Source organism: Leptinotarsa decemlineata, unplaced genomic scaffold (assembly GCF_025532065.1).
Source record: "Leptinotarsa decemlineata unplaced genomic scaffold, Ldec_3_MD MMD2_tig00026294_RagTag_RagTag, whole genome shotgun sequence".
In the NCBI taxonomy this organism is placed as follows: domain Eukaryota; kingdom Metazoa; phylum Arthropoda; class Insecta; order Coleoptera; family Chrysomelidae; genus Leptinotarsa; species Leptinotarsa decemlineata.
In genome coordinates this window covers 11748728-11774008 of record NW_027412674.1, presented here as the reverse complement: position 1 = coordinate 11774008, position 25281 = coordinate 11748728, and the positions used below count along the sequence as shown (strand labels likewise).

The following is a 25281-nucleotide window of genomic DNA, read 5'->3' as shown; positions in this document are numbered from 1 at the left end:
AATGACGTCCCTAAAATTCTTAGGAAATTCAGAAATGGGGTTGAGTACAGAAAATAAGTAAATTTCGGTCCCGACAAAACAACCGCTATAAATATCAACAATTCGCAATTACTTTCCGCTCGGATGTCATGAAAATTGCAAAAAGTTGACTCCATAAGAAATTACATGGAATTTTGGGCTCGTGGTATTTTTGTTAATCTACTCACCCTACATTTTATTCTATGAGAGGACATTTCAGATCAAGATCTTCAGATGATGTGGTGCTGCAGGTTTTTCCGGGGTTTCCTGCAGCTGAAAAAGTAAATGCGCCACTGGAATCAATAAAGTCGCCCCAAAGCGCCAGTTGGTTATTGTTGTTTCATAATTTTATGATTTGTATTACTTTTTTTTATATTTCTATAATTCAGTATGTATTAATTTAATAACACTGACATACCCTACAATATTTATAATAAATACAAATAGCATGAAACCCATAGGAAACGAGATATTTGCAATAAATGTGTAAACATTTTTTTTTGACCTTTGCCTTTGGAATATCCATAGTCGCGGACACCCTGAGACAAGTTCTGACAGGTTCTGAGACAAATTTCAGGGTGTCAAAATAGGGGTTTATACTAACTATCTGTCATTCCGAGGTGAAACCCCTAATATTCTTAGTGTAGTCGTGAAATTCTCATATTGAAGACGAAGAAATTAGAAAAATCCATTTTGTTATTGAACATTCAATTCAATAATATGTATACCGAGTGCACCTATACAGGGAATAGTGTTACCTTTCGAACCACATTCTAATATTTTCTACACTTTCAGCTTTACAACTTGTTCCATAACTGAGATACTATTATATTACTAATCAAATTATATGGTGACTGTACCAAAATACTGAAATTGGAATTCATTTCCAAAATTTTTACAACCAGAATTGGGAAGTTACGGAATTCAAGAACTTTTCTTCAGTATTGATCTTTCCTTCAATACTGAAGGAGACGAAAATCAGTTTTTGTACACGTGTAAAAAGGGCAAACTTTTTAGTTTAGCCCGAAAAGTAACTGCACATTTTTCACAAAGAAAATGTTTCATTTATCAGTAACTTGTTGTATTTTATGAGTTTGACTTTCAAAACAAGAGCTACGAAATTATACAATACTTATCATGACGTTTCGGAAGTTGAAATCTTCAGACATTGACAAAATTTAAGTCTAGACGCAGAATATTTTTCTTTGTGACAAATACTTTTAATTTCATCAAGGTAAAATAAAAAGTTTGCCTTTTCTACACGTGTACAACTTTCATAATTTTCAGGTTGTGTGAGGTAAAAATATTTTTCTTCAGTATTTTTACTTTAGGTAGTAAAGAAACTCTTGAATGAAAATAGAAATATTATTATAGAGTATTTGTTAATTTGATTATTTATGTATTGAACACTGCGAGCCAAACTTTAAAGTTTGTCTCAATGATTGAGTGCTTTACAATGAAGATAAACCCACCTCAAGTGAGGTGGATTTATCTACAGTTGGGACGACGAAAGATTACACATGTGTGTCATTAATAAAATTGGCGATGAAACACACACTTTTATAAAGCACTCTCTTCTTCTACAAGTAAAAAAGGAGGAAAAAACTGTTGACGTTTCCCTTAGATCGCAGCGAGCTCTTGTTTGGATACTTGCATTCAATATACGAAGAGAGACAGCTACACAAACGTGAGTCGTCGGAAAAATCATAGACTTTAGACAAATTGAGGACGTATTACTATCGTTTGCCAGTTTACATGTTGTAAACTGTCTAATTTGAAATTTGTACACGTGTCTTTTGAATATTGGGATTAACTAAAAATCATATGGGTTTGATACTGGTAGCGCTATCTGTGTGTTGGCCTACGAAATTTTCAGCCCATTTGGTAAGATGGAACTTTGTGGCGTTTTCTAATAAAGAGTCAGTCTAGCATTTCAATGGCATTGAACTTTACAAGATTGGTGGATCGTCTTTCTACAATCCTCGCCAGGTCCTTATTGATGATAACGCCTAACATACTTCTTACTGAGATAGTCCTTTCACAAATTTTTCGTAAAATTCATGGAACATCCTCTTGACTTAGTCAATTCGAAGGCCCTATTTTGGAGGGTAGGAGTAAAAAAACTGGAATATGAAGAACACATTAATTGAATCGCTTTTATGCTCTTCTGGAACCTCCTACCTATATAGTGGCCGTGAACTTGCCAAATAAAAAGGGGTTCCGGTGGTTTCTGGAATGGAAACGCCCTTCTCACGTATTGGAATTTCAACTTCGATCAAATAATATGGTAAAATCGAACCGGTTCATTAAGAAAAATCTATTTTATAGCAACATGAAATTGTATGCAATCTACTTTTACAATTAAAACAATTAGATTGGACATTCTCCTTGTTTATATGTCGAATACGCTTCCACCTTCTTTTGTGGCTGCTTTGCTGGAAGTAGCGGGACTTCGAACAATGAAAGTGCTCGTTCTCTGTGACGCCGAGCTCAGGCATTGAATCGAGCAGTTGAATTATTATTAGAACACTATTTGTAAAAAACAGTTTCGCAATCGTTTTTCGTCTTGAGAAACGGGGTGTTGGAGGCCTTGTGATATGAGAAAAATATTTCTAACAGTTCTATTCATGGAATGGACTCGTTAGCAAATCATTTTCAAAATTAGCAAGCATAACAAACATTATCATTAAATTGATAAAGTGGGACTGTTTTCATTCCACAGCAGTTAGCTATGTCGGAATGGTTTGCAAACGGTTCTCAATTTCAAAACTTGTCTCAGTATCTTCCTTCTACTTAATAATATTCAACGCCGGAAAGGCATGTCGATTTCATTTTCAAATTTCAGCAGCCTTCGTGATACATCCTTCGACAAAAGTTACCCTTCAATTTTACAGTAGCTTGTAGCACACCATGTTGAGCCCTTTAAGTTCTCTTTTTAGTTATGCCAGATTCAATTTTTTGACCACAACTTATCAACTCTGAGATTTATTGTTTCAGAAATACTTATTCGTTTGATTTTGTTAATGAAGATACTTATGTCTAAATAACATAAGTTTTGATTCCTGCAAAGAAACAAAGACTAGTTTGAAGGTTTTTAGTTTCAAATTGATAGTTCTTCTATTTCAACAACTTTGTTTTTCGAGGAAATATTTACAAACTTACAGCGAGTTTATCACGTTTAATCTCGTGCGTTCTGAGTGGGTTATGTCAGTAGCATGTCTGGATCAGTGGAAATTAAATCCGTTGGTCTCTGATGGTACCATTCAATTACTTTTTCGCTTGATAACCCAGAAATTTTTTTGTCAGATGGATAGAATTTAGAAGTGGATGGTAATCTTTAATTGTCTAAACTAAATCTAAAACGGAATTATTTGCTACATCAGTTTTCGAGTCAGATGGAGATAATTTAGAAGTGGAAGGTAATCCTGCGAAGTACCATCTAGAACTGAATTGCCTGCTGCATCAATTCGAGTCAGATGGAAAGAATTCAGAGGTGGATGGTAATCCTGTAAGATAATTCATCTAACATTGAATTGCCTGCTGTAGCAGTTTAAGAAAGATGGAGATACTTTAGAAGTGGAATGTTATCCGGCAATGTATCAATCTAAAACTGAATTGCCTGCTGCATCAGTTCGAGTTAGATGAAGAGAATTTAGAGGTAGATGGTAATCCTGCAAGATAATTCATCTAACATTGAATTGCCTGCTGCAGAAGCCCGAGTAAGATGGATATAATTTAGTAGTGGAATGTTAACTTGCAATGTACCCATCTAAAACTGCATTGCCTGCTGCATCAGTTCGAGTCAGATGGGAAAGAATTTAGAGGTGGATGGTAATCCTGAATTGCCTTCTGAAGCAGTTTGAGAAAGATGGAGATAATTTAGAAGTGGAATGTTATCCGGCAATGTACCCATCTAAAACTGAATTGCCTGCTGCACCAGTTCGAGTTAGATGAAGAGAACTTAGAGATAGATGGTAATCCTGCAAGATAATTCATCTAACATTGAATTGCCTGCTGCAGCAGTTCGAGTAAGATGGGGATGATTTAGAAGTGGAATGTTATCCTGCAATGTACCCATCTAAAACGGAATTGCCTGCTGCATCAGTTTGTGTACCATGGAAAGAATTTAGAGATGGAAGGAAATCATGCAAGGTATCCATTAAAAACTGAATTGCCTGCTGCATCAGCATGAGTTAGATGGAAAGAATTTGTATGTGGATGGTAATCCTGCAAGATATTTATCTGAAACTGAATTTCCTGCTGCAGTAGTTCGAGTTAGATGGAGATAATTTAGAAGTGGAAGGTAATCCTGCAGGGTTCCATCTGATACTGAATTGCCTGCTGCAGCAGTTCGTGTCAGTAGGTCGCGAAGCATTTAACATGCCACCTATTCCTGAAGGTTAATATACACGAAGTCTGTAAATATTTGTTGAAAGAGTCACTAAAAACAACGTATATTACAAATTTCATTTTTTTTTTGTGGAAGAGAGGTATTGGTGGCAAGCGGTATTTATCTTCGCACTTTGTACAATAAAGAAACATATGTTTCGTTTAAATCAATTGAATAGGAGACTGATTTTTTTGAGTTCGATTTCCGATGTCAAGTGATAGGTCTGATTAAATGTAATTAGTATTATATAAGTACGCAATTGTTGAAAAGAGGTCAGCGGCGAAACTGACTGTCATGTTCTACATTATAATGGATGCGGTTATTAAAGTCAGTCTCGATAATAGTATAATAATAAAAAATTTTTTTGTAAGTACATTTTTTCATACAAAAATGTCTATCTGATAGTAAGCCCCGTAATTGTAGAGCTCCCACCATTTTTTCGGTTGTACTTTACAACAAAAAATAGTTATTAACGAATTATACTTCGAATTGAAACAAATTGTATGTCGTGCTTCCGGCTACGTTGTGAATTAGCAGCCCGATATACAGAATACATCTCTAAAATGTTTTACGGTTTAGTGAACTCTGAAATCACACCCCCGAAATAACGAAACAAGGAAAATTAATACTAGGCCCGGCTCGTCCACATTCCATTCAAAATATGAATCGAGCTGATATACTTCCACTGCAGCTTTTCAGGAAACGTAGGGAATTGTGAAGCGAATTTAATATTGATCATCGTAGACCTGCGTAGATTGTGCGTTGCTGTTTATTTAGCCATGTAGGAGCTTTTATAAATTTAACTTCCAATAAGAATTGATTGTACACACAGTCGTCTTATCGGGATTTTTCCGGATTTTACTGAATATCCGTTCTGTTCTCAATGATATGCTCAACATAGGGCGGAGTAGTGATTAAGTGCAAGAAAACACTTGATAATTCTTTCATTCAAGCAACGCGTAGAACACATAGAAACGTCAGCTATTTGGTCAATGTCTCTTTTTTTTTTCATATCTTAGTTACGAACAAATACTGCACCCAATCGTTGGTAAAAACGTTGTCAGCTAATGTGTTCTATAATGAAGGTGTTCTCCAAATAAGAAACATTTTAAAAGTTTGTTTCAAGTGGCATCTCGTAAAAATGGTCCGCTGTAGCTGACATACGAGGGCTGTTCAAAAAATGAAGTGAATGTTCAAATTTCGTGGGCTACTTACATTCGATTAGCGATTTTTTTATGTTGCTACACTCGTCTTGAATATATTTTCACAGTTTCAGCTGTTCAGCATTTTCAGTTAGCCGAGGAGTGAGGCGAAGTACTGAGGGGGCCGAGGGGTGAGGCTTACGCTCTTTGAATCTCTCCGATACTCATTCCATTCTGCATCGAATACGTCACACGTTTCCCCCACTCCCGTTTGTCCAAAAAATTGCAAAAAGTTCAGCTCCATAAGAAGATATATGGGATTTTGAGCTCGGACCAAGCTCATCTACTGGTGGTTTGAATTTCCCGCTGTATGCGCGGTAGCTGATTGGTTGACTGAATGACGGCAAAAGTGAAGGAGTGGGCTTTGAAAGTCTAAAGCTCCATTCACACAGAATGGACGTCTGGCAGAGACGAGGCGCTGACCTTTGTCCCTTCCATGTGAGCTGGGTCTGAGGTCTAAAGAACGCCAGAATGGACTTGCTCAAATTTACACGTGTTTTTTCTATAAGGAATGAGCCAGTACTCCTATAGCTATATTCCTGCCAAGACCGAAAAAATCTCGCCAACTTCCATCAAATGTCAAGGTTGTATTCACTGTTTTCTTCGATTATCGTGGCGTAGTGTATCAGGCGTTCTTGCGCATGGTCGTACGGTCAAAAAGGAGTATTATCTTGAAATTATGCGCCGCTTGCGCGTAGTAATACGAAAAAAACGTCCGGTATTGTGGAAAAACAATAAATCATATATTTTGTTCACTCGTTATTCCTTGTTCGTAATTTTTTGACTAAAAGCAATACCGTAATCATGCCTCAGCTACCCTATTCACCAGACTTGTACCCCTGCGATTTTTTCCTATTTCTTGGATGGAAGAGACCCAGGAAAAGACGGCGTTTTGCGATTGAGAAGATGGAAACCGAATGGCTGAGAGAGCTCAAGGTCATAACAAAAAGTGCATATCAGAACTGTTTCGGGGATTGAAAAAATCGCCGGCACAAGTGCATTATGTCCGAGGGGGACAACTTTGAAGAGGACGAAATGAAAATTAATATTTTTTTAGAAAATTTCACCTTATTTTTTGAACAGACCCCGTACATTACTTTCGTATGGTCAAGCTAGCTGTACCAGTCGAACATATTCCCTGAAAATGACCGTGGCCAGTTCCGAAACTTTTCCCTGATATTGTTCAGGGTTGTTTCTGATGTTTGGATCTTTAATCAGGAGAAGTGTCTGAGAAGCTGTCTCTGCTATTCCAAACGATTGGGTCCAGATATATTGGTTTCCAACAACAAATTAATTGTTCCAACATTTTATTTCATAACATTTTGAACTGAGCCTTGAAATACAAAATTCATTGGGAACCAATGAACCTTTTTCCTGAAGTACGAAAAATCACTCACTAGCAGCGCTAGTAGTTCGGTAGGGACAAACACTGCTTAATCCTCATATGAACATATGGTAGAGTACAATTGAAAAAGAATGTTTTTAACAGAAGAAAATGTTCCTGGAGCAAAACTAAAATTTGCAACTGTAAAAGATAACAATGTTGTGACATTAAAACGTTGGTTTGCATGTCGTAATTCAAAAGTAACTAGAGAAAAAGTGAATTAATAGACAAGTTAGTATACAGACTCTAGTAAAAGAGTAGTGATGGATTCAAACTATAATAAAATAAATTAAAAATAATTATGAATTTCACATTTCTTTCCGAGTGAAATGTAAATCAAATATAGATGTTTGTTTGAAGATGATTGGCAATGTTTCATGATGAATTTCACTAGTTCGGACTTCCATTGTCTACTATATAAAATGATTTGAAATCCCTGAAACAACTAAAAAAGAATAATTAAAAATGAAACGCTGAAAATAACAATTATATTAAGAAAAATAAACCTGAAATGAAATAATAAAGAAATAAACTACGAGTAAAAATATAACAATTGAATAAATAAAAACAAAATAAAAATAAAGGAATGAAAAAAGAAAACAAAAATAAAAAGTGTAGAGATTCCAAGTCAAGTTAGTTCACGACGTTTCGATTGTTAGTATCTACAATCGTTTTCGGGTGATGACTGGACTGATTCCTCCGAGAGATGACTATTTATAGGTCGTTCAAATACTTTCACTTATCCCTGCTTTCCATTTTCCGCTTCACTGGTTCCGTGGAAGATGACCGTTTGGCCATTTTTCGCTTGATGATGGGTTTCCATATGTTGCGTATTTCTACGCTTGCCTGGCTGAATACGTTGTTGGACAACATGTATGCGGCTTCCTTGAATTTTTTCCTAAACCAATGTTCCTCTCTGTGCAAGATCTCAGCTTGGGACCACTCGATGTTGTGTTGATGGGTCCAAACATGGTCTGCTATTCCTGATTTGCTGGTTTCCCCTCGCTGTGTGTGCTTCTTGTGCTTGGCAATGCGAACATTCAATGGCCTCTTAATTTCACCAATATAGGATTTTCCGCAGTTACAGGGTATACGGTAAATGCAATTCTTGGAATCGCAGTCCGCGTTTGGTGGCCTGGTTTTCGTGAGGCTGCTACGGATAGTGTTACCGGATTTAAAACAGGTTATGATGTTCTACTTGGAACCAATTCTTCTTATCCTCTCTCTGATGTAGGGAATCATTAAGACTCTATTAGACCGTGCTTTTGGGCTCTGTAATACGAAGGAAGGTCTCGAGAAGGAACTAGACATCATCAAAAATGATCTTCAAGGGAATGGCTACTCCAAAGCGATGGTAGAAAAGACTTTGGCTAAAAGACAGCAGGAGCCTCGCAAGGAAGAGAAGCCGTTACAACCAGTGCTTGTACTTCCGTACATCAGAGGATTAGAGGATAAGAAGAATTGGTTCCAAGTACAACATCAGAACCTGCTTCAGATCCGGTAACACTATCCGTAGCAGCGTCACGAAAACCAGGCCACCAAACGCGGACTGCGATTCCAAGAATTGCATGTACCGGATACCCTGTGAGTGCGGAAAATCCTATATTGGTGAAAGTATTTGAACGACCTATAAATAGTCATCTATCGGAGGAATCAGTCCAGTCATCACCCGAAGACGATTATTGATACTTACAATCGAAACTTCGTGAACTAACGTGACTTGGAATCTCTACACTTTTTATTTTTATTTTCTTTTTTCCTTTATTTTTATTTTGTTTTTATTTATTCAATTTTTATATTTTTACTTGTAGTTTATTTCACTATTATTTCATTTCAGGTTTATTTTGCTTAATATAATTGTGATTTTCAGCTATTCATTTTTAATTATTCTTTTTTAGTTGTTTCAGGGATTTCAAATCATTTTATATAGTAGACAATGGAAGTCCGAACTAGTGAAATTCAAATATATATGGTAATGAAATAAATTTAATTAAATATAATAAATGAATATAATTTAATAAACGATTGAGGTTATAACTCATTCTAATCAATGGTAATTAACTATGAAAAGTTTACTATTCATTTCATGTTTAGAGCATATTTATTATTAGAATATTTATTTATTTTTTGCACTGTTAAATCCACTTTCCTCGAAGCATGTATCCATTATATTATAAATGGTATAAATGGTATAAAAACACGTCTTCTTCCGGATATCAATTATCCGACCTACAATTCGCAAAACAGACCAGAAAGAAGATTGAGTGTGTTGTGAATGATTTTGAAGTTGAATCGCAACCCTTTTGAAAACGATATAATCAGTTCGTTCGCTATCTCCTCGATATACCGCTATTCATCCCTTTTGTGAATGTTGTGTCAACGAGTATATGCATCAACAGTTAAGTTAGCTGGAAAACATTCCAAGGAGCTCCTGAGAAAACCCATTGCAGCTTATACAAGAGGAAAACTCCAACTATCAGATAACTTTGATGCTCTCGTATCGAAATTAATTACAATTAAAATTACAGTCCACTGATAACGCCATTTATGTACTTTCGCTATATCATTTGTATTTTTAACGTACAGTACTATTCTCAGGAAAAAGGTTCATTGAATTGTGAAATAGTATCAATTAACTCGACGTCACTTTTTCAGTAAATGGCAATGCTTTTGTTCATAAATTATAAAGTAGTAACGTTTTTTCTCAGTCACAAAACGCTTAGAAACATCCGTATCAATTCCCAGATTAGAATTATATGGGGTGCTGCTATTTCATAAATGTTCAGTCAAACATTTCTGTCGTCAAACATATGGTGCAGTTATGATTCTCACATATCATATTTCAAGTTGAGTCTCTCTCTTTCTCTCTCTGTCTCTGTTAAGACATCCGCTTTCTGCCAGCAGTAATCAGAAATTATTTTAAAATTCATACCTACTCTACTATAACTCTTCAACTGATTTCATGCAGTAAAGTTTGTTACTGTGTTTTTTGTTCCACTGTGAGTATTTGCAAGAACTGAGGAAACACTACAAAAAATACACTTTTGTCTATTTTTCACGATATTTCTTTATTGTTGACTAGTTTCGGCTATTACACCATTTTCAATGGCCGAAACTAGTCAACAATAAAGAAATATCGTGGAAAATAGACAAAAGTGTGTTTTTTGTAGTGTATCCTCAGTGAACATGAATTTCCACAAAATAAACAAGTCGTCAATCAAAGAAGTATTTGCAAGAAATTTGTGTAGGAACTGTTATTGATTGATTAAATAAAAAAATACGTGGAAATATGTACAATAAATGTCACAGCTCTTCCTACTTTTCGAATCGTTATGTGTCAGAAACGGTGGCTCTTAGGAAAAAAAGTATCACTACATTTATTATAGATAATTATCTGATCTACAATTTTTGTCTGAACTAATTATATGATAAAACTTACTGTTTTGCATGCAACAGATTGCTGGTTGACACTGGAAGTCACAGCAATCTGGAAATGACCTCTGACTTTATGCCTCCAACTGTCAACTGCGAACTGCCTTATAAAGTTCCCGAGTAGAGGGGACTGGATCTTCCGGGGGAAGGAACTATTAAGAGCGGATAGGGCAGAGGAACCACTTAAGGCCACTTTAAGAACTTTTTCATTGATTTCATCCTATAAAAAATTGTTCGACGAAAAACGATTCATTTTTATCATTCGCATCGAAACTTCGGAGTATATTCTTTCCAGTGACAGAGTCATCATTCGAATAATATCTTCTTTAAAAAAGTTTTGAATTATAAAATCTCCATTTACAAAATTCACCACTTTTGGCCATCTATCCCTACTGTTGGCCATGCACCTTTCCCACTTTTGGCCACCAATGAGTTGAAGAGAAAAACATTTATACAGAACAACGATTTATTTGAAATAAAAATAAAACACATAAAAAAAGTTCAATAGGAATGTGAACCACTCACAATATTTTGTCAAAAATATCCACCCTTCCAGGAAAAACCATTTTTGTCTTTCTTCCGTCTTTTTTTATGATGGGGTCTGGAAGTTTACCTAATATATCACTTCCAATTATAGTGGAAATGTCATTTTCAATCTTGTAGAAAGCTGTCTTCTCTGTATTAATACATCTGAAGCTTTGTATTATATATTCTTCATATGACATACATTGTATTATTTCTGCAACATACCTATATGTTGAAGCATTTCTTTTTCCTAGCATCTCAAACTTCACTAGAACAAATGTTCCAAGCTTCAGATCATCCGCTTTCAATATTTCGATTTCTTCTGGAGAATCGGTGAGTTCAACATCATCTCCACTATTGCCACTTTCTTCCCACTCTTTTTCGATTTCTTCCGAAGACGAGCTAGATTCTGATATTTGCTTCTTCAATTTTTTCGTTTTACCCTTTCCCTTCAGCTTTTCAGCCTTCTCCTGTTCCTTTTTCAGTTTATTGAGCTCCCGAGCTTGTTTTCGTTCTAGCTTATTCTGTTCAGTCTCCTTTTTCATTCTCTCATTTTCTTCATGATATTGAACCCATTTATCGGATGTTATGACGCTAGGAATATATTCTTTTTTCCTTTTTTTTTTCGAGTCAATGACTTTGGTTTCAGGATAGGGAACGACATCATGAAATATTGAGGGGCATATTGATTTTGGAGTTATTAGAATATTCCGTTTCACTTGGTCTACATTTTTGGGATTGAAAGTGTTCACTACGGTAGTGTTGTCATCATTGAGTGAAGTGTCAACTGGTGTCAGAGGAAGACAGCTAGAAGTAGTAGGTAACATATCACTCATAATACTGTCGTCTGTGGTAGATAAAGATGTCAGTTTCGGTTCGGGTACACGATCCTCATCGTTTTCAGATTGAGTGGGAGTACATAATCCTGATATATCATTCGTCACTTCATTCGGATCAGGTTCTTCCTCTTGTAACTCTTCGGGCTGTGATTTCTCAGCATCTCTTGACAATTCTAACCACACATTGTATAAATAAGTCGCTTCGATTTTTCCTTCCCATTCGTGGTTTCTTTTATTGGTTTGTTTGAATTCTTTTAACAAAATTGGATCAATTTTCATTTCCAGATACTTTAAATGGTCAATGACCGTTGGATCAATCACTCGCTTTTGATACTCGTCGCATTTCCTCAAAATGATTTTGGAATAATCAATACTATCCGCTGAAAAGGGATACAGACCTGTAGCTTTGAACCCCGAAATGATATTTGATGACATTTTTGGGTCATGCAGTAATTGGGATAATGCCTTTGGTATGGACGACTTAGTTATCTCTTGACCATTATTTTCGATCTTATATTTGCGAACAAAATTCTTCCACTTCGTTTTTAGTGGACCAAATACAGCAACGTCCAGTGGCTGCAGAATATGAGTTGCGTTTGGAACTAGTGCTACCAAAATTATTTGATTTTCTCTACAATATCTACTTAGATGGAGAGTCAGTAGTGATTTGTGACCATCTAAAAAGACTATGACTGGAAACTGGAAGTTAGATTCCTTGAGGAAAGGTACGAAGAAGAAAAATACTCAAAAAACATTCAGCGGTCATCCATCCCTTCTCGCTCTTACCAAGACCCCATCCTTCAGGAGCTGATTTTGCAACGGCAGATGGAATCCTGTCATATTTAAAAATTGTTAAGGGTGGAGCAAAATTTCCTATTGCATTCACTGCAAATAGCGTTGTTACATTTTCTTTATCTGATGAACTTCGTTCATCGTAGATATGTTTTCCTTTAGGACCAATTACGAGGCCACTCTTTGGAGCTAAGCAAAAGCAAGTTTCATCCATATTGAAAATTCTTTGTGGTTCTTTCAATACACTTACTGCGTTACTTTCGATCAAAATCCCATGAATTTCATCAAACCATTTACGAATCTTGTCCTCGGAGACTGCACCTCTACCCCCATGAATGTACTCGGCTTTTTTTTGAGAAAGTTCTTTATGGCGATTCATGAAACTATAGTACCACTTCTTTCCAGGACGGTCGTTAACGAATGGGGTTTTAATATTTGCTTCTCGCACGAGTTTTTGTACTGAACACAAAAGTCCATCTTTATCAATTGGGAAACCCATCTTTGCACAGTCAATATCCACTTCACCAATTGTTCTTCAATTTCGTTACCCAAATGCGACACAAATCCACAATGTCTGGATTCCCTGCTGGATTTTCCAGATATTTTGTTTCGCAATGTTGTTCTTGGTACTTTGAATGTTCGGCTGGCAGTGGCAACAGCCATTCCATCAGATACGGCATTCAAAGCCAGCTCAACTTTAGCCGGTGAATACTGAAACTTGACATGTCTGACTTTCGTCACTCTCCCCACATGGTCTGCTTTCGGCATTTTAACTAAAAAAAATCAAACAATGAGAGATCAAGTGAAAAATCAGAATTTATATCGAAAAATAGTGAATGGTCAAAAGTAGTTTCTACCAATCTACTAATCACCTTCATGGCCATAGGTAGAAAATCGCATATTTGTAGTTGCCACTAATGGCCACCTCCATTAAACAGACTCTAATATTATTTACTGACAAGAAACGTGAAAAATATTGATCTGAAACCATATATTTACCTTATTTGTCAACCAATATTTGGAAGCTCTTGGCTCCTACCGAGCAACGTCTAAATTGGTAGCAAATTGGCAAAAAACGACTCTCCTCGATAAGAAGACTTAACAGATTGTCTATGGTCTGGATTCCTGGCCATACTGGCCTGGAAGACAACGAAGCTGCTAACTCCCTTGGAAGGGAGGTTGCAGCAAGCAGCTTCATCGGACCAGAACCTGTCAGTGACATCGCTTTAGGCTTTGTCAAACAAAGATTGAACACCTGGATGGACTTCTGGCAGAATCTTCCAGAATTGGCTCACTCCAAGGTGTTCATTCACCCTTCGAAGCTTGAATCCAAACAGTTGTTAGACTACACTAGAGATGAACTACAATGTTCAACAGGCCTTCTTACAGGTCACTGTCATTTGAATCATCATATGCAGAGAATTGAACTGTCGGAAGTGTATGTCGCATCTGTTTGGAAAATGATGAAACAGCAGGGAACCGAATCAGGTTTTTAGAGTTTGTCAGAGCCGTCCTCTTACCATCTTTCCTGAAAGACCACTCACCATACAAACTAATCGGCTTCGTTAAGAAGCTGGGTTTAATTGGTCGGGTGTGAATAGGTGTGAGCCACAATAAACCGTTGCGGGTTGCGATGCAGGGTCGAACAGACCCACTCACTTTGGACATAATCTGACCTACTGTTTTGCTGAAAATCATGAAAAGCCCGTAATTGTGACCTTCGACCCCGAGTAATTTTGTTTCCTAGGATTGGATCGATGAGGATTCATAGATTTCATCAATGATAGTGTTTTGAACAATCCAACTTTGAGCTGGGTGCGATTTTTTTTGTACCCTCGGATGTCCCAACTTACCGGTTAAAAAAATTTAGGGGGGTATTTAAGATTTAGCTGAATGGGGATGTTTCGTATTTTTTTTTTTGGTAATTACGTTTAAAGCTAAGAGTATTTCACTGTTTTTGATTATTTCAATGAAATCTTTATAACATATTTCAGTCGTTGCCCAATTTTACGACACCGATGTAAACAAAGAATACGCCATACGTGGCAATGCCGCCATCTTGAAGTGTCAGATACCGTCTTTTGTCGCTGATTTTGTGACCGTCGTTTCTTGGCATACGGATCAGAACGAGAACTTTTTCCCTGGTTCACCAGACGGTACATTTTAATTTTGCAATCAAATTTTTCAGTCGTCCAACAGTCCTACCAAACCGAGGTCAATAACGAGTACGTCATCCGTGGAAATGCTGCCGTTTTAAAATGTTCCATCCCGTCTTTCGTCGCCGATTTTGTTAATGTAGTTTCCTGGAGTGACAGCGACGGTCACCAATATGGAATGAACAATGATAACTATGGTATAAGTTGTTTGTGCCTTATTTCAATTCTATTTCAACCCGAAATCCTAACCGAAGAAAAACCATCCCCAACCAAGACATTCCAATCACTCTCACGAATTGAAATATTTATTATAAATCGAAATGTGCGTTGACAAAAATGTTGTCCCGAGCTGCTTTTCTTGACTTGAACCAATCTAATGTAAAACATCTTTGTTAGAATGTTACTCATGTCAGGCAGTTGAATTATGTTAAGTTGTTTCAAAAGTTTTGCCCGTTTTTTTTATTGATCAATTCCGTCAGCATAAAAATTCTGTTTAAATTCTGTTTTTGCTTTTTGCAGCAGAATAAATATCTATTGAGATATGGAGCTACAAAAACACGTGACATTAAAATGGACAAAACTTTTGAAGAAATCAGTAGATCCTCAGAAGTTGAAAGATTAGATAACTGCACTTTTTTTAAACAATTTTACCACTTTCGTCACATAATGATATTGCTGGTACTGATAGCTAGTATAAGCTGTATAAGTATAGTCATCTGTAGATCCTGAGAAAGAGGGTAATGAAACCTTCTACTGTGGATATTTATTATAAAAATCTATAAACGATCTACACTTCTGAAAATCGAAGAGTTTTCGATTCTTAAAACATATATTTCTAGTATACTCATATTTTATTAAACTATCATTTATTACGGTTTGATAAAATTTCTGACATCTTGGCACTATCTCGAGATAGCAAAATATGGTTCGATGAGATTCAAGTTTTGGAAAGGTGTCCGATTGGGCATGCATATTACTAACTATACAGGGTGTAACTGAATAAGTGTAAAACATTCAAGGAGGTGATTCTTCACCGAAAAAAAGATAGGATCTTTCATATAAAGAAACTTCACTGAAGCATCCCTTGTTAAGATACAGCCCCTCAAAGGGGGTACATAAAATTTGTATAACAGTTTTTTCCACAAGCACTAAAAAAGTTACAATATTGAAATTAACCTGACGTTTTGTACTACCAAAAAGACACTTGGCCAGAAATTTATTTGGTTTACCCCATGGTTGCAAGGGGTGGAAAACGGAACCCCTAAAATGTATTTCCAATGTAACTTTTTGTCTTATTATTTGTTTGCCATTTAAAAATGTATTTCCGATAGAAACAGAGCAAATACTTTGGGCCTGCCCCGGTTTTCAGAGTTTGGTAGAATCACACTCTTCCATCTGACCTGAAACATCTCTCACCTTATAAATTAATCGCCTTCGTTAAGAAGCTGGGTTGATTTGGTCGAGTTTGAATAGGTGTGAGCCACAATAAACCCTTGCGGGTTGCGGTGGAGTATCAAATAGACTCACTCACTTTTGACCTAACCCAACCTAACCATGTAGAAAATATAAAGTGGTTTTAAGCTGATCCAATTTCGATATTGTTTGAAAGATACTACTGTATCATTAGTAGGCCAATCACAAGTATTATCTAATTGGTTTAACCGCAAAACTACTCAATTTACAAATTACACCTATTAGCTTCAGTTCATAAATAAATGTCGGTTAAAACCTAGGTAATTTATTTACAAAAAATCTTTTTTTTTCTCTAGTTTTACATGAGATTGGTACAAGGTCCCTGAAAAACTTAAAACAAAATTTAATAAGGACCGGTGTCAGTTATTGGGCAAACAGATTGAAATACTCTTTGATTTCATTAAGAGGGCCTTTGATTTCCAATCACAAAACCGTATTTCATTGTTTGGATGAATTCCAAAAAGGTACAAAACCATCAAATAAAGATTTGCGTGAAGTTATCCACAGATTTCTGGCCACACATTCCGACGTAGAGGAAAATAAAAATCTGTGGTTGGGATACAAAATTATTAGCACCCGTACTAATATCTGTGGCTGGAAATAACTATTCACTATAGGTTGAACGTGATGACTATTTGGTGTTTAACGTTTTTATAGAGTCTTGAGTAGATTGAGGCGTTGATAATCCATTTCTCATCAAAAATAAAGATTTAGGGAAAAATAAAATTGAAAATATTAGACTTACTTTCCAATACCCCATATAGAAATGATATCCGATGATGTGCGTCCATCAAAATCACACAACTTTCATAGTTTCTTGAGAAGATTAACTTGGTGATTACAGTTTTTTTGTCATCTAAACAGATTTCGTAAAAGAAATTGTTGAAACAATCAGACTCATTTTTTGAGATTCCTTGTAGAATTGGAACCAGAAGATGTGCGTTCATGAAAATCACACAACTCTCATAGAATCATGGATAGATAAACACAGTGAAACCGTTTTCTTGTCACCCATACAGATATCCAGGAAAAAATATTGAAACAATCAGACTCACTTTTTTAAACACCTTGTAGAATTGGAACTAGAAGATGTGCGTTCATGGAAATTACACAACTCCTATAGAATCTTGGGTAGATCGATATAGTGCAAACTGTTTTCTTGTCACCCATACAGATTTCGAGAAAAAAATTGTTGCAACAATCAGACTCTCTTTTTAAAACACCTTGTAGAATTGGAACTAGAAGATGAGCGTTCATGAAAATCACACACCTCTTATAAAATCTTGGGTAGATCGATACAATGAAAACCGTTTTCTTGTCACCCATACAGATTTCCAGGAAAAAATATTGAAACAATCAGGCTTACTTTTTAAAACACCTTGTAGAATTGGAACCATATGATTTGCGTTCATGAAAATTACACAACTCTTATAGAATCATAGGTAGATCAATATAGTGAGAACCGTTTTCTTGTCACCCATACAGATTTCTTGAAAAAAATTGTTGCAACAATCAGACTCACTTTTTGAAGCACCTTGTAGAATTGGAACCATATGATGTGCGTTCATGAAAATCACACAACCTGGAAATCTGTATGGGTGACAAGAAAACGGTTTACACTAAATCGATCTAACCAAAATTCTATAACAGTTATGTAATTTTCATGAACGCACATCTTCTGGTTCCAATTCTACAAGGAATCTCAAAAAATGAGTCTGTTTGTTGCAACAATTTTTTTATCGAAATCTATATGGGTGACAAGAAAACAGTTTTCACTATATCGATCTACCTAAGATTCTATAACAGTTGTGTAATTTTCATGAACGCACATCTTGTAGTTCCAATTCTACAAGGTGTTTTAAAAAATGAGTCTGATTGTTTCAATATTTTTTCTTGGAAATCTGTATGGGTGACAAGAAAACGGTTTTTACTGTGTTTATCTATCCATGATTCTATGAGAGTTGTGTGATTTTCATGAACGCACATCTTCTGGTTCCAATTCTACAAGGAATCTCAAAAAATGAGTCTGATTGTTTCAACAATTTCTTTTTCGAAATCTGTTTAGATGACAAGAAAACTGTTATCACCAAGTTAATCTTCTCAAGAAACTATGGAAGTTTTGTGATTTTGATGGACGCACATCGTCGGATACCATTTCTATATGGGGTATTGGAAAGTAAGTCTAATATTTTCAATTTTATTTTTCCCTAAATCTGTATTGTTGATGAGAAAAGGATTATCAACGCCTCATCTACTCAAGACTCTATAAAAATGTTAAACACCAAATAGTCTTAATAATTTCACGTTCAACCTATAGTGAATAGGTATTTCCAGCCACAGATATTAGTACGGGTGCTAATAATTTTGTATCCCAACCACAGATTTTTATTTTCCTCTACGTCGGCATGTGTGGCCAGAAATCTGTGGATAACTTCACGCCAATCAAATAAAGCAGCATTGCAATTCTTTTCAAACATTTCGCTTTGAAATGCAGCGTCTCGAAAAAAAACCTCAGTACCTATTGATTTCGATCGGGCAATAGGCATATTGATATTTCATGTGTTAATGTAAATCAAATTTTTTTCAATTATCTTAATTTTAGATTCAACCAACTTAAATTTATTGTCCAAGCATTCCACGGATGGTGTCTAAGTGACTTCATTCAATTCAACAGAAGTTCCGGATGTCCAAAAATCTTATATGCTCGTATACATACCACCATATATCTTTGTACTTTGCAGTTGTCACCCAATACTACGAAGCTGAAGTTGTATCTGAATACGTGATCCGTGGTAATACTGCCGTTTTGAAATGCAACATTCCATCTTTTGTTGCCGATTTTGTGAGAGTTGAAGCTTGGGTGGGATCTGATGGATCGCTTTACAATCATGACACGAATTACGGTAATTTATGATTAGTTGGGTTAAATTCCGCCCTTACTCCTTCCCAAATTTTGAATTCTTCCTTACCATTCGAATTGGAGTACTTTCATTTAACCACGGCATGAAGATTTTACGGGCTTTGTCAAATATACAGGGTGTTTCAAATTCGATCCCCACTATTGGGATCTCGGTAACTATGAGAGATAAGAAGATGGTTGAATTGGAGCAAAGTTGCGAATTCACGTGACTAACAATATGCCGTTAAGAAAGTTCTGAAAATCCGAGTACATCCGGAGATATTCAGAAAAAACAGAAATTTCGATAAAGAGTTTTTATTTTTTTCTGGCTTTATTTCTTCAAGGATTCGAAAATAAATTGCGCTTACACATTGCCACTTTTTCCTTGCTACCTAATGGTGTTTTCATATTTGATATCCGACGTTTCGTCTTCCGGCCACCATCATCAACTTTATATATTCTTATGGGCGCTACATTGGATTCTTTCTGTTTTGAATAGAACCAGACTTTACCTTTTCAATAATGCATCATAAATTATCATTCTTTTTCGAAAAATTGGAAATAATGAAAAAAATTAATTCTCATCATGATAGGCTTTGACGTATCTAAATTTGACTTTCAATTTGTTACACTCAATGACATTTTGTTATTATACAAGTCATTGAATTTTTGGCGAAAAATGGCTTTCACGAATAGGGAAAAAAGAGATATGACACAAATATATTACAAATACGATAGAAACAGTGTTAGGACATCGGAAATGTATTTAAAGTTGTATCCCGAAAGACGACAACCACAAAGAACTATGCTCAATTATTAGATCTGAATCTCTCCGAGTTTGGTTCATTTGAAAAGCCGAGGCAAAAATACGGAGACGGAATGGACCAGTAAAGAAAATTTGATAAATGAGGTATGTATGAGGTGAGTTAGGCATTCTGTCCTTTTGAATAAAAATTAATAATTTGCAGATAAAAATGAACCCGGGGAAATCTACACGTCAAATTTCCTCCTAAGTGAATATTTGTCATACAAGTGCTTGAAGACATCTCAATTGTTTAAAATGTTACAAAATACACATATTTCAAAATTTGCATCCATCGAAAGGCGATTAGAATTTTGTAATTAACTAATAAGAATAAGACCTGATTTTTCTGTTTTCCTGGAAAATGTAATTTGGAATAATAATAATAATAATGACGTTTATTCGTGATAAAATAAAGGCGATACAATAATATAAGAGTTGGGTATAAAAATGAATAAACATAATGAAATCCACAGAAATATTATACATACTTGTTTGTGGAATTACAATAGATACAGTGATGAAAAGATAGAATATAAAACTGAGTGTAAATTAATATACATTAAATAAAATTGTACCTGATCAATGTATATTATAATAGTATAGATAAACTTGAGTATACATACATTTCAATATCTGCAGAAATCTTATATCTAATGAATAATGAGTATATACCGGGTGTCAACGAATCTATTAGACAAGTCATAACTTCTAGACTATTAGGTGTATCAAAACGAGATTTGGTACAGATAAATGGTATGTGGAGAGGAGAGTTTTCACATATTTTTCACTTTCCGGTCACTTCCGGTTTCAGCGGAAATGGCTCCGGTTCTGAATTTTTAAATGGAACACCCTGTATATTGTAACATTTTTGGATTTCTGAGACAATTCTGGATCAGAAACTGACATTTCCGGAAGTTTTTCAGCCTACTTGATTTTTTTAGAGTCACTTTTAAAATTGCATCTAGGTGGCCATGATCGGACGTAAACTAATCTATGGACCTCAGGTGATATCAGAAAATTGCAATAGCGGAGTTTTAGTGACTAGTGTGTTGAATATGAATGAGACAAGTTTACAAAATAACATTTTCGTGTCTAACTATTATTTTTCAAATGGCGACCATTTTTTGACAAGCACTTTCCGAAAAAAGGATTTTTTGACAAATCTAACGATACTAATTTATTTGCGATTGGATCAACAAATTTAACAAATTTAACTAATAATTTCAGCGATGCACTTAGATTTTTTGCAATATCCTAAGTTCTTGAAAATTCCACTATAGTAAATTTTCAAAGTGCATCCCTCCTTGTTCAAGACACATTTCAGCTCGTTCAATTGTTTCTCTCAACACGTTTTGTAACATTTGAGGCGATATATTGCAATTTTAAAAGTGACTCTGAAAAAATCAAGTAGGCTGAAAAACTTCCGGAAACGTCAGTTTCTGATCCAGAATTGTCTCAGAAATCCAAAAATGTTACAATATACAGGGTGTTCCATTTAAAAATTCGGAACCGGAGCCATTTCCGCTGAAACCGGAAGTGACCGGAAAGTGAAAAATATGTGAAAACATTTCTCTCCACATACCATTCAACTATACCAAATCTCATTTCAATTCTCCTAATAGTCTAGAAATTATGACTTGTCTAATAGATTCGTTGACACCCGGTATATATATATATATATATATATATATATATATATACATACATACACACCCAGTGTGGACAGTGGTTAGTTTATGAATATCCATTCTTGCATTTTCCTTTACAAATGATATTCATTGTTTTTTGAAGCGTTTCAGAGAAGTTTCATATGTAATTTCTTTTGGTAAATAATTTAATAGTTTGGGAGCTAGATACCGATAGCTTCTATGTCCTATAGATTTGGAAACTAGTGGTATACAATGGTGGTGTCTATGAATGGTTTGGAGTGTCATGTTCAGCTTTGTTCTTGTATAGTATAGATGTTGTATATATAGAGGAAAGCACTTTTACGAATTGTTGGATATTCGACCGATATAACGAACACATTTGGAGCATAAACAACCCCAGACAGTTCCCAAAAATTCGACCTCAAGTGCGATTTAGTATTAACGTGTGGGCAGGAATTTACAGAGATAGAATTTTGGGTCCTCATTCATTTGACGAAATTCTGAATGGAGAAACCCATCACCAGTTTTTGATGTCGATTTTCGAAGACTGTTTGGATGATCTACCTTTGGCTAACTTTAACAACACCTGGAAGAATTAATGTTTTTCAATATCTCAAATTTTTCGAAAAAGAATGATAACTTATGATACATCATTGAAAAGGTAAAATCTGGTTCTATTCAAAACAGAAAGAATCCAATGTAGCACCCATAAGAAAAAATTAAGTGATGATGGTAGCCGGAAGACGAAACATCGGATAGCAAATCTGAAAACACTATTATGTAGCAGGGAAAAAGTGGAAACGTGAAAGTGCAATTTATTTTCAAATCCTTCAAAAAATAAAGCCAGAAAAAAATAAAAACCATTTTCCGAAATTTCTGTTTTTACCGGATATCTCCGTATATACCCGGACTTTCAGAACTTTCTCAACGGCATATTGTTAGTCAGATAAATGCGCAACTTTGCCCCAATTTAACCATCTTCGTATCTCTCATAGTTTCCGAGATCCCAATGGTGAGAATCGAATTTGAAACACCATGTATAGGAAAACTGGCCGGCATTGAAATTAAAAAAAGGAAGCTTTTAAAATTGATTCGACTCTTCTCAGCTTGATGATTAATTATATAAACATAATTCCGAACCTCAAAATGGAAATGTTGTATACTGATATACTGGAACAGCTGTACATCATAACTTGATTGAAACGTAATCTGATATATCAACATCTGCTGCTTGAAAAATCATTATCTTTTTCTGGTACAGATTCTCTCACAATATTGTAATATTTCATTTTTCCACTTCTAATTTCATACTGTTTGCGAGACAATCTGAACATAAAGAAATACTTTTTGCCAATTGTAAATTATAGATTGTAATATATAAATTATTCGTTTTCTATTTGTAAAGATCTGGGATACTTCTGAGCAGTCTATTGTAGTACTCTAAATAAATCATAAATAAGTCCATAATGTTCATTTCGATTATTTTTATTCGTGATATGGTTAGGTTTACAAATAGACGTCAATTGGTACTCTCCTTCTTTTGTTCAGTCATAAAGTTGTTTCTAATAGTGATCAACGTAGAGTGAGAAGTCAGGTATAGTCAGAGATATGTCTACTTTTAGTAATGTCTTGCTTAGGATCGGTGTGTATGTCTGAAGGGACTAATGGAACAGGTGGGACCATTGCCTGAACTTTGAACCGATTCTATGTGTGAAGGATGAAATTGTCGGGACTGGTGATAGGTGAATATTAATGAGACGGACACAGCGTTTACAAATAATAAAATTTATTAATAACACCAACAAAACGACAAACAAAAAAATAAACAGTGTAACCTCGTGGCCAGGAGAATCAGAATTAGGATTAGTTCCGGCCGAAATCCTTGAACAGACTGACTGAATGTCTCGTCTAAAAAAATGTGTTCCCAGTAACTCTTGAAAAATTATCTCTCACAATGATTCGGGGTCATAAATTTAGTCAAGAAGGGTCAACCACTTGGCCCCTTGTCTTAACTCATAAGAGTGTTAACAATGAGTTCCTACTCGAAACATCCCAAATGGATTCGTTCTAAATATTCATCTGTTTTTTTGTTTACAAAAATGATAGGTAAAAATTAAGATAAAAGTCTTAACATTAAAAAACCCAAGCAGATGGATATTTTGGACGACTGTTCGATAATAGAGTTATGAAAAGTTAATTTCCTAACAAGAATTTATAATACCAAAATAAAAATCAATAAAGGAATAGGTACATTGTTTCTGAACAAGTATTTAAGTTGTAGGAAAAACCCTACAAAATTTTGAAATAGTATTTTCTCTGCCTAGCTTCAGATAGAGAATAGACAGTGGTGATTTGAGTAAAATTTTTGAGTTCTGTTACAAAAAATCATAAAAAGCGTACAAGCATAAAAAGCATATATGTACAAAAATATCAGAGTATAAGAACCACTAATAGCTGCTTGAACATTAGGGTATATTTCCTATTGAAGCCATCATTGGAAAGAGTAGAAAATTTCAGAACCTTAACACTCTGATTTCTTTATTCGGTGACAATGTATGTTGAATAGTGATAATTCAGTATTTTCATTCATTCATTCCAATGGTAGGGATGCAAAACCCTATTTGAATTCTCAAGTATACCGCATTCCTTGTTTTATTGGTATTCTTGTAGTAGTCTAATCAACAAGTTCAAAAACATGAAAAATAGAGATAAAGGTCCTAAAAATTTGAGCGATAGCTCATTCGATTTGGAATCACCTCTAGAAAAATGATTTTGCAGGATTTTGGTGCAGGTAAAAAATTGCAATTGTTATTAACAAAATAAGGTTTAAAAAAATGGTATTTAGTTTTTCGTTAATAACTCAAAAAATAATAATATTCAAGCAATTTTGAAAAAAGCTCGTTGAAGATGAGGAAATTTCCGATAAAAAAGTCCCGACTCCCGAAACTCTATCTCCATTATTTATAATTTTAATTTGACGTTGAAAATAGGGTTTCGCGCGGCTGTTACGGCATGCGCGCGCTGCCGCTAAAGAGAGTTTATCAAAAGAAATAATTTTTTTATAACATAAAATGTAATTTTAAAAAGTTCTAGTATCTTCTTAACACTTGAATGAATCGAGTCCCGTAGAAAAAAAGTTTTATCATCATTTTTCAAAAAGTTATTCAATTGTTAACTAACAAAATTTTTCCCAATCTCCCTTGGCATAAATAATGGGATAAAAGGTATAAATAATTGGCCTATAAAATTTAAACTTCGTGGAGCCCTTTTGATATATGTACTTCATACGATCCTGCGATAAAAGTTCATAAAATTTTTTTAATTTGTTAATTATGATTTTTTATAACTATTGAAAAATGAAATATCTAAAAATTGTTGATAATTTTTTTTTTCAATTGATATTTAGCTATGTCTGTTTTCACATTAAACAATGGCAGTTATTAACATAGGATATGAAATTTTCACGTAATTTGTTTATTAAATTGTTTTGAACAGATAGAGAAATTCAATATTTTTGATAATTTTTTTTTGCTATTTTGTTGTCTAGAGATACTTAAGATTCAAAAAATATTTTTTTTAATTTTAATTTTTAATTGTTTAAAATCGATTTTTTTATATTTCGATTGTTCAAATATTTAGTTAAGAAATAATTTTGCTTTCAAAAATCATAATTTACACTTTTGAATAGTTTGGCAAAAACATTTTTTTTATTTATTA

General features: G+C 34.8%; 1 protein-coding gene across 50 annotated transcripts in view; it reads left to right on the top strand.

Moving 5' to 3' along the window:
- Dscam1 (Down syndrome cell adhesion molecule 1) overlaps positions 1-25281 on the top strand; it is a 204929-nt gene that overhangs the window by 25248 nt on the left and 154400 nt on the right. For 14 of the 50 annotated variants that reach the window (XM_074180408.1, XM_074180407.1, XM_074180422.1 and 11 more), the window contains exon 3: positions 14577-14738. The exons of 32 other annotated variants lie outside the window; for them this stretch is intronic. In XM_074180408.1, the coding sequence (XP_074036509.1) occupies positions 14577-14738 (162 nt within the window). Of the gene's footprint in view, positions 1-14576; positions 14739-18952; positions 19115-25281 lie in introns of all 50 variants that reach the window. 4 more of the 50 variants (XM_074180411.1, XM_074180396.1, XM_074180399.1 and 1 more) reach the window with 1 other exon arrangement.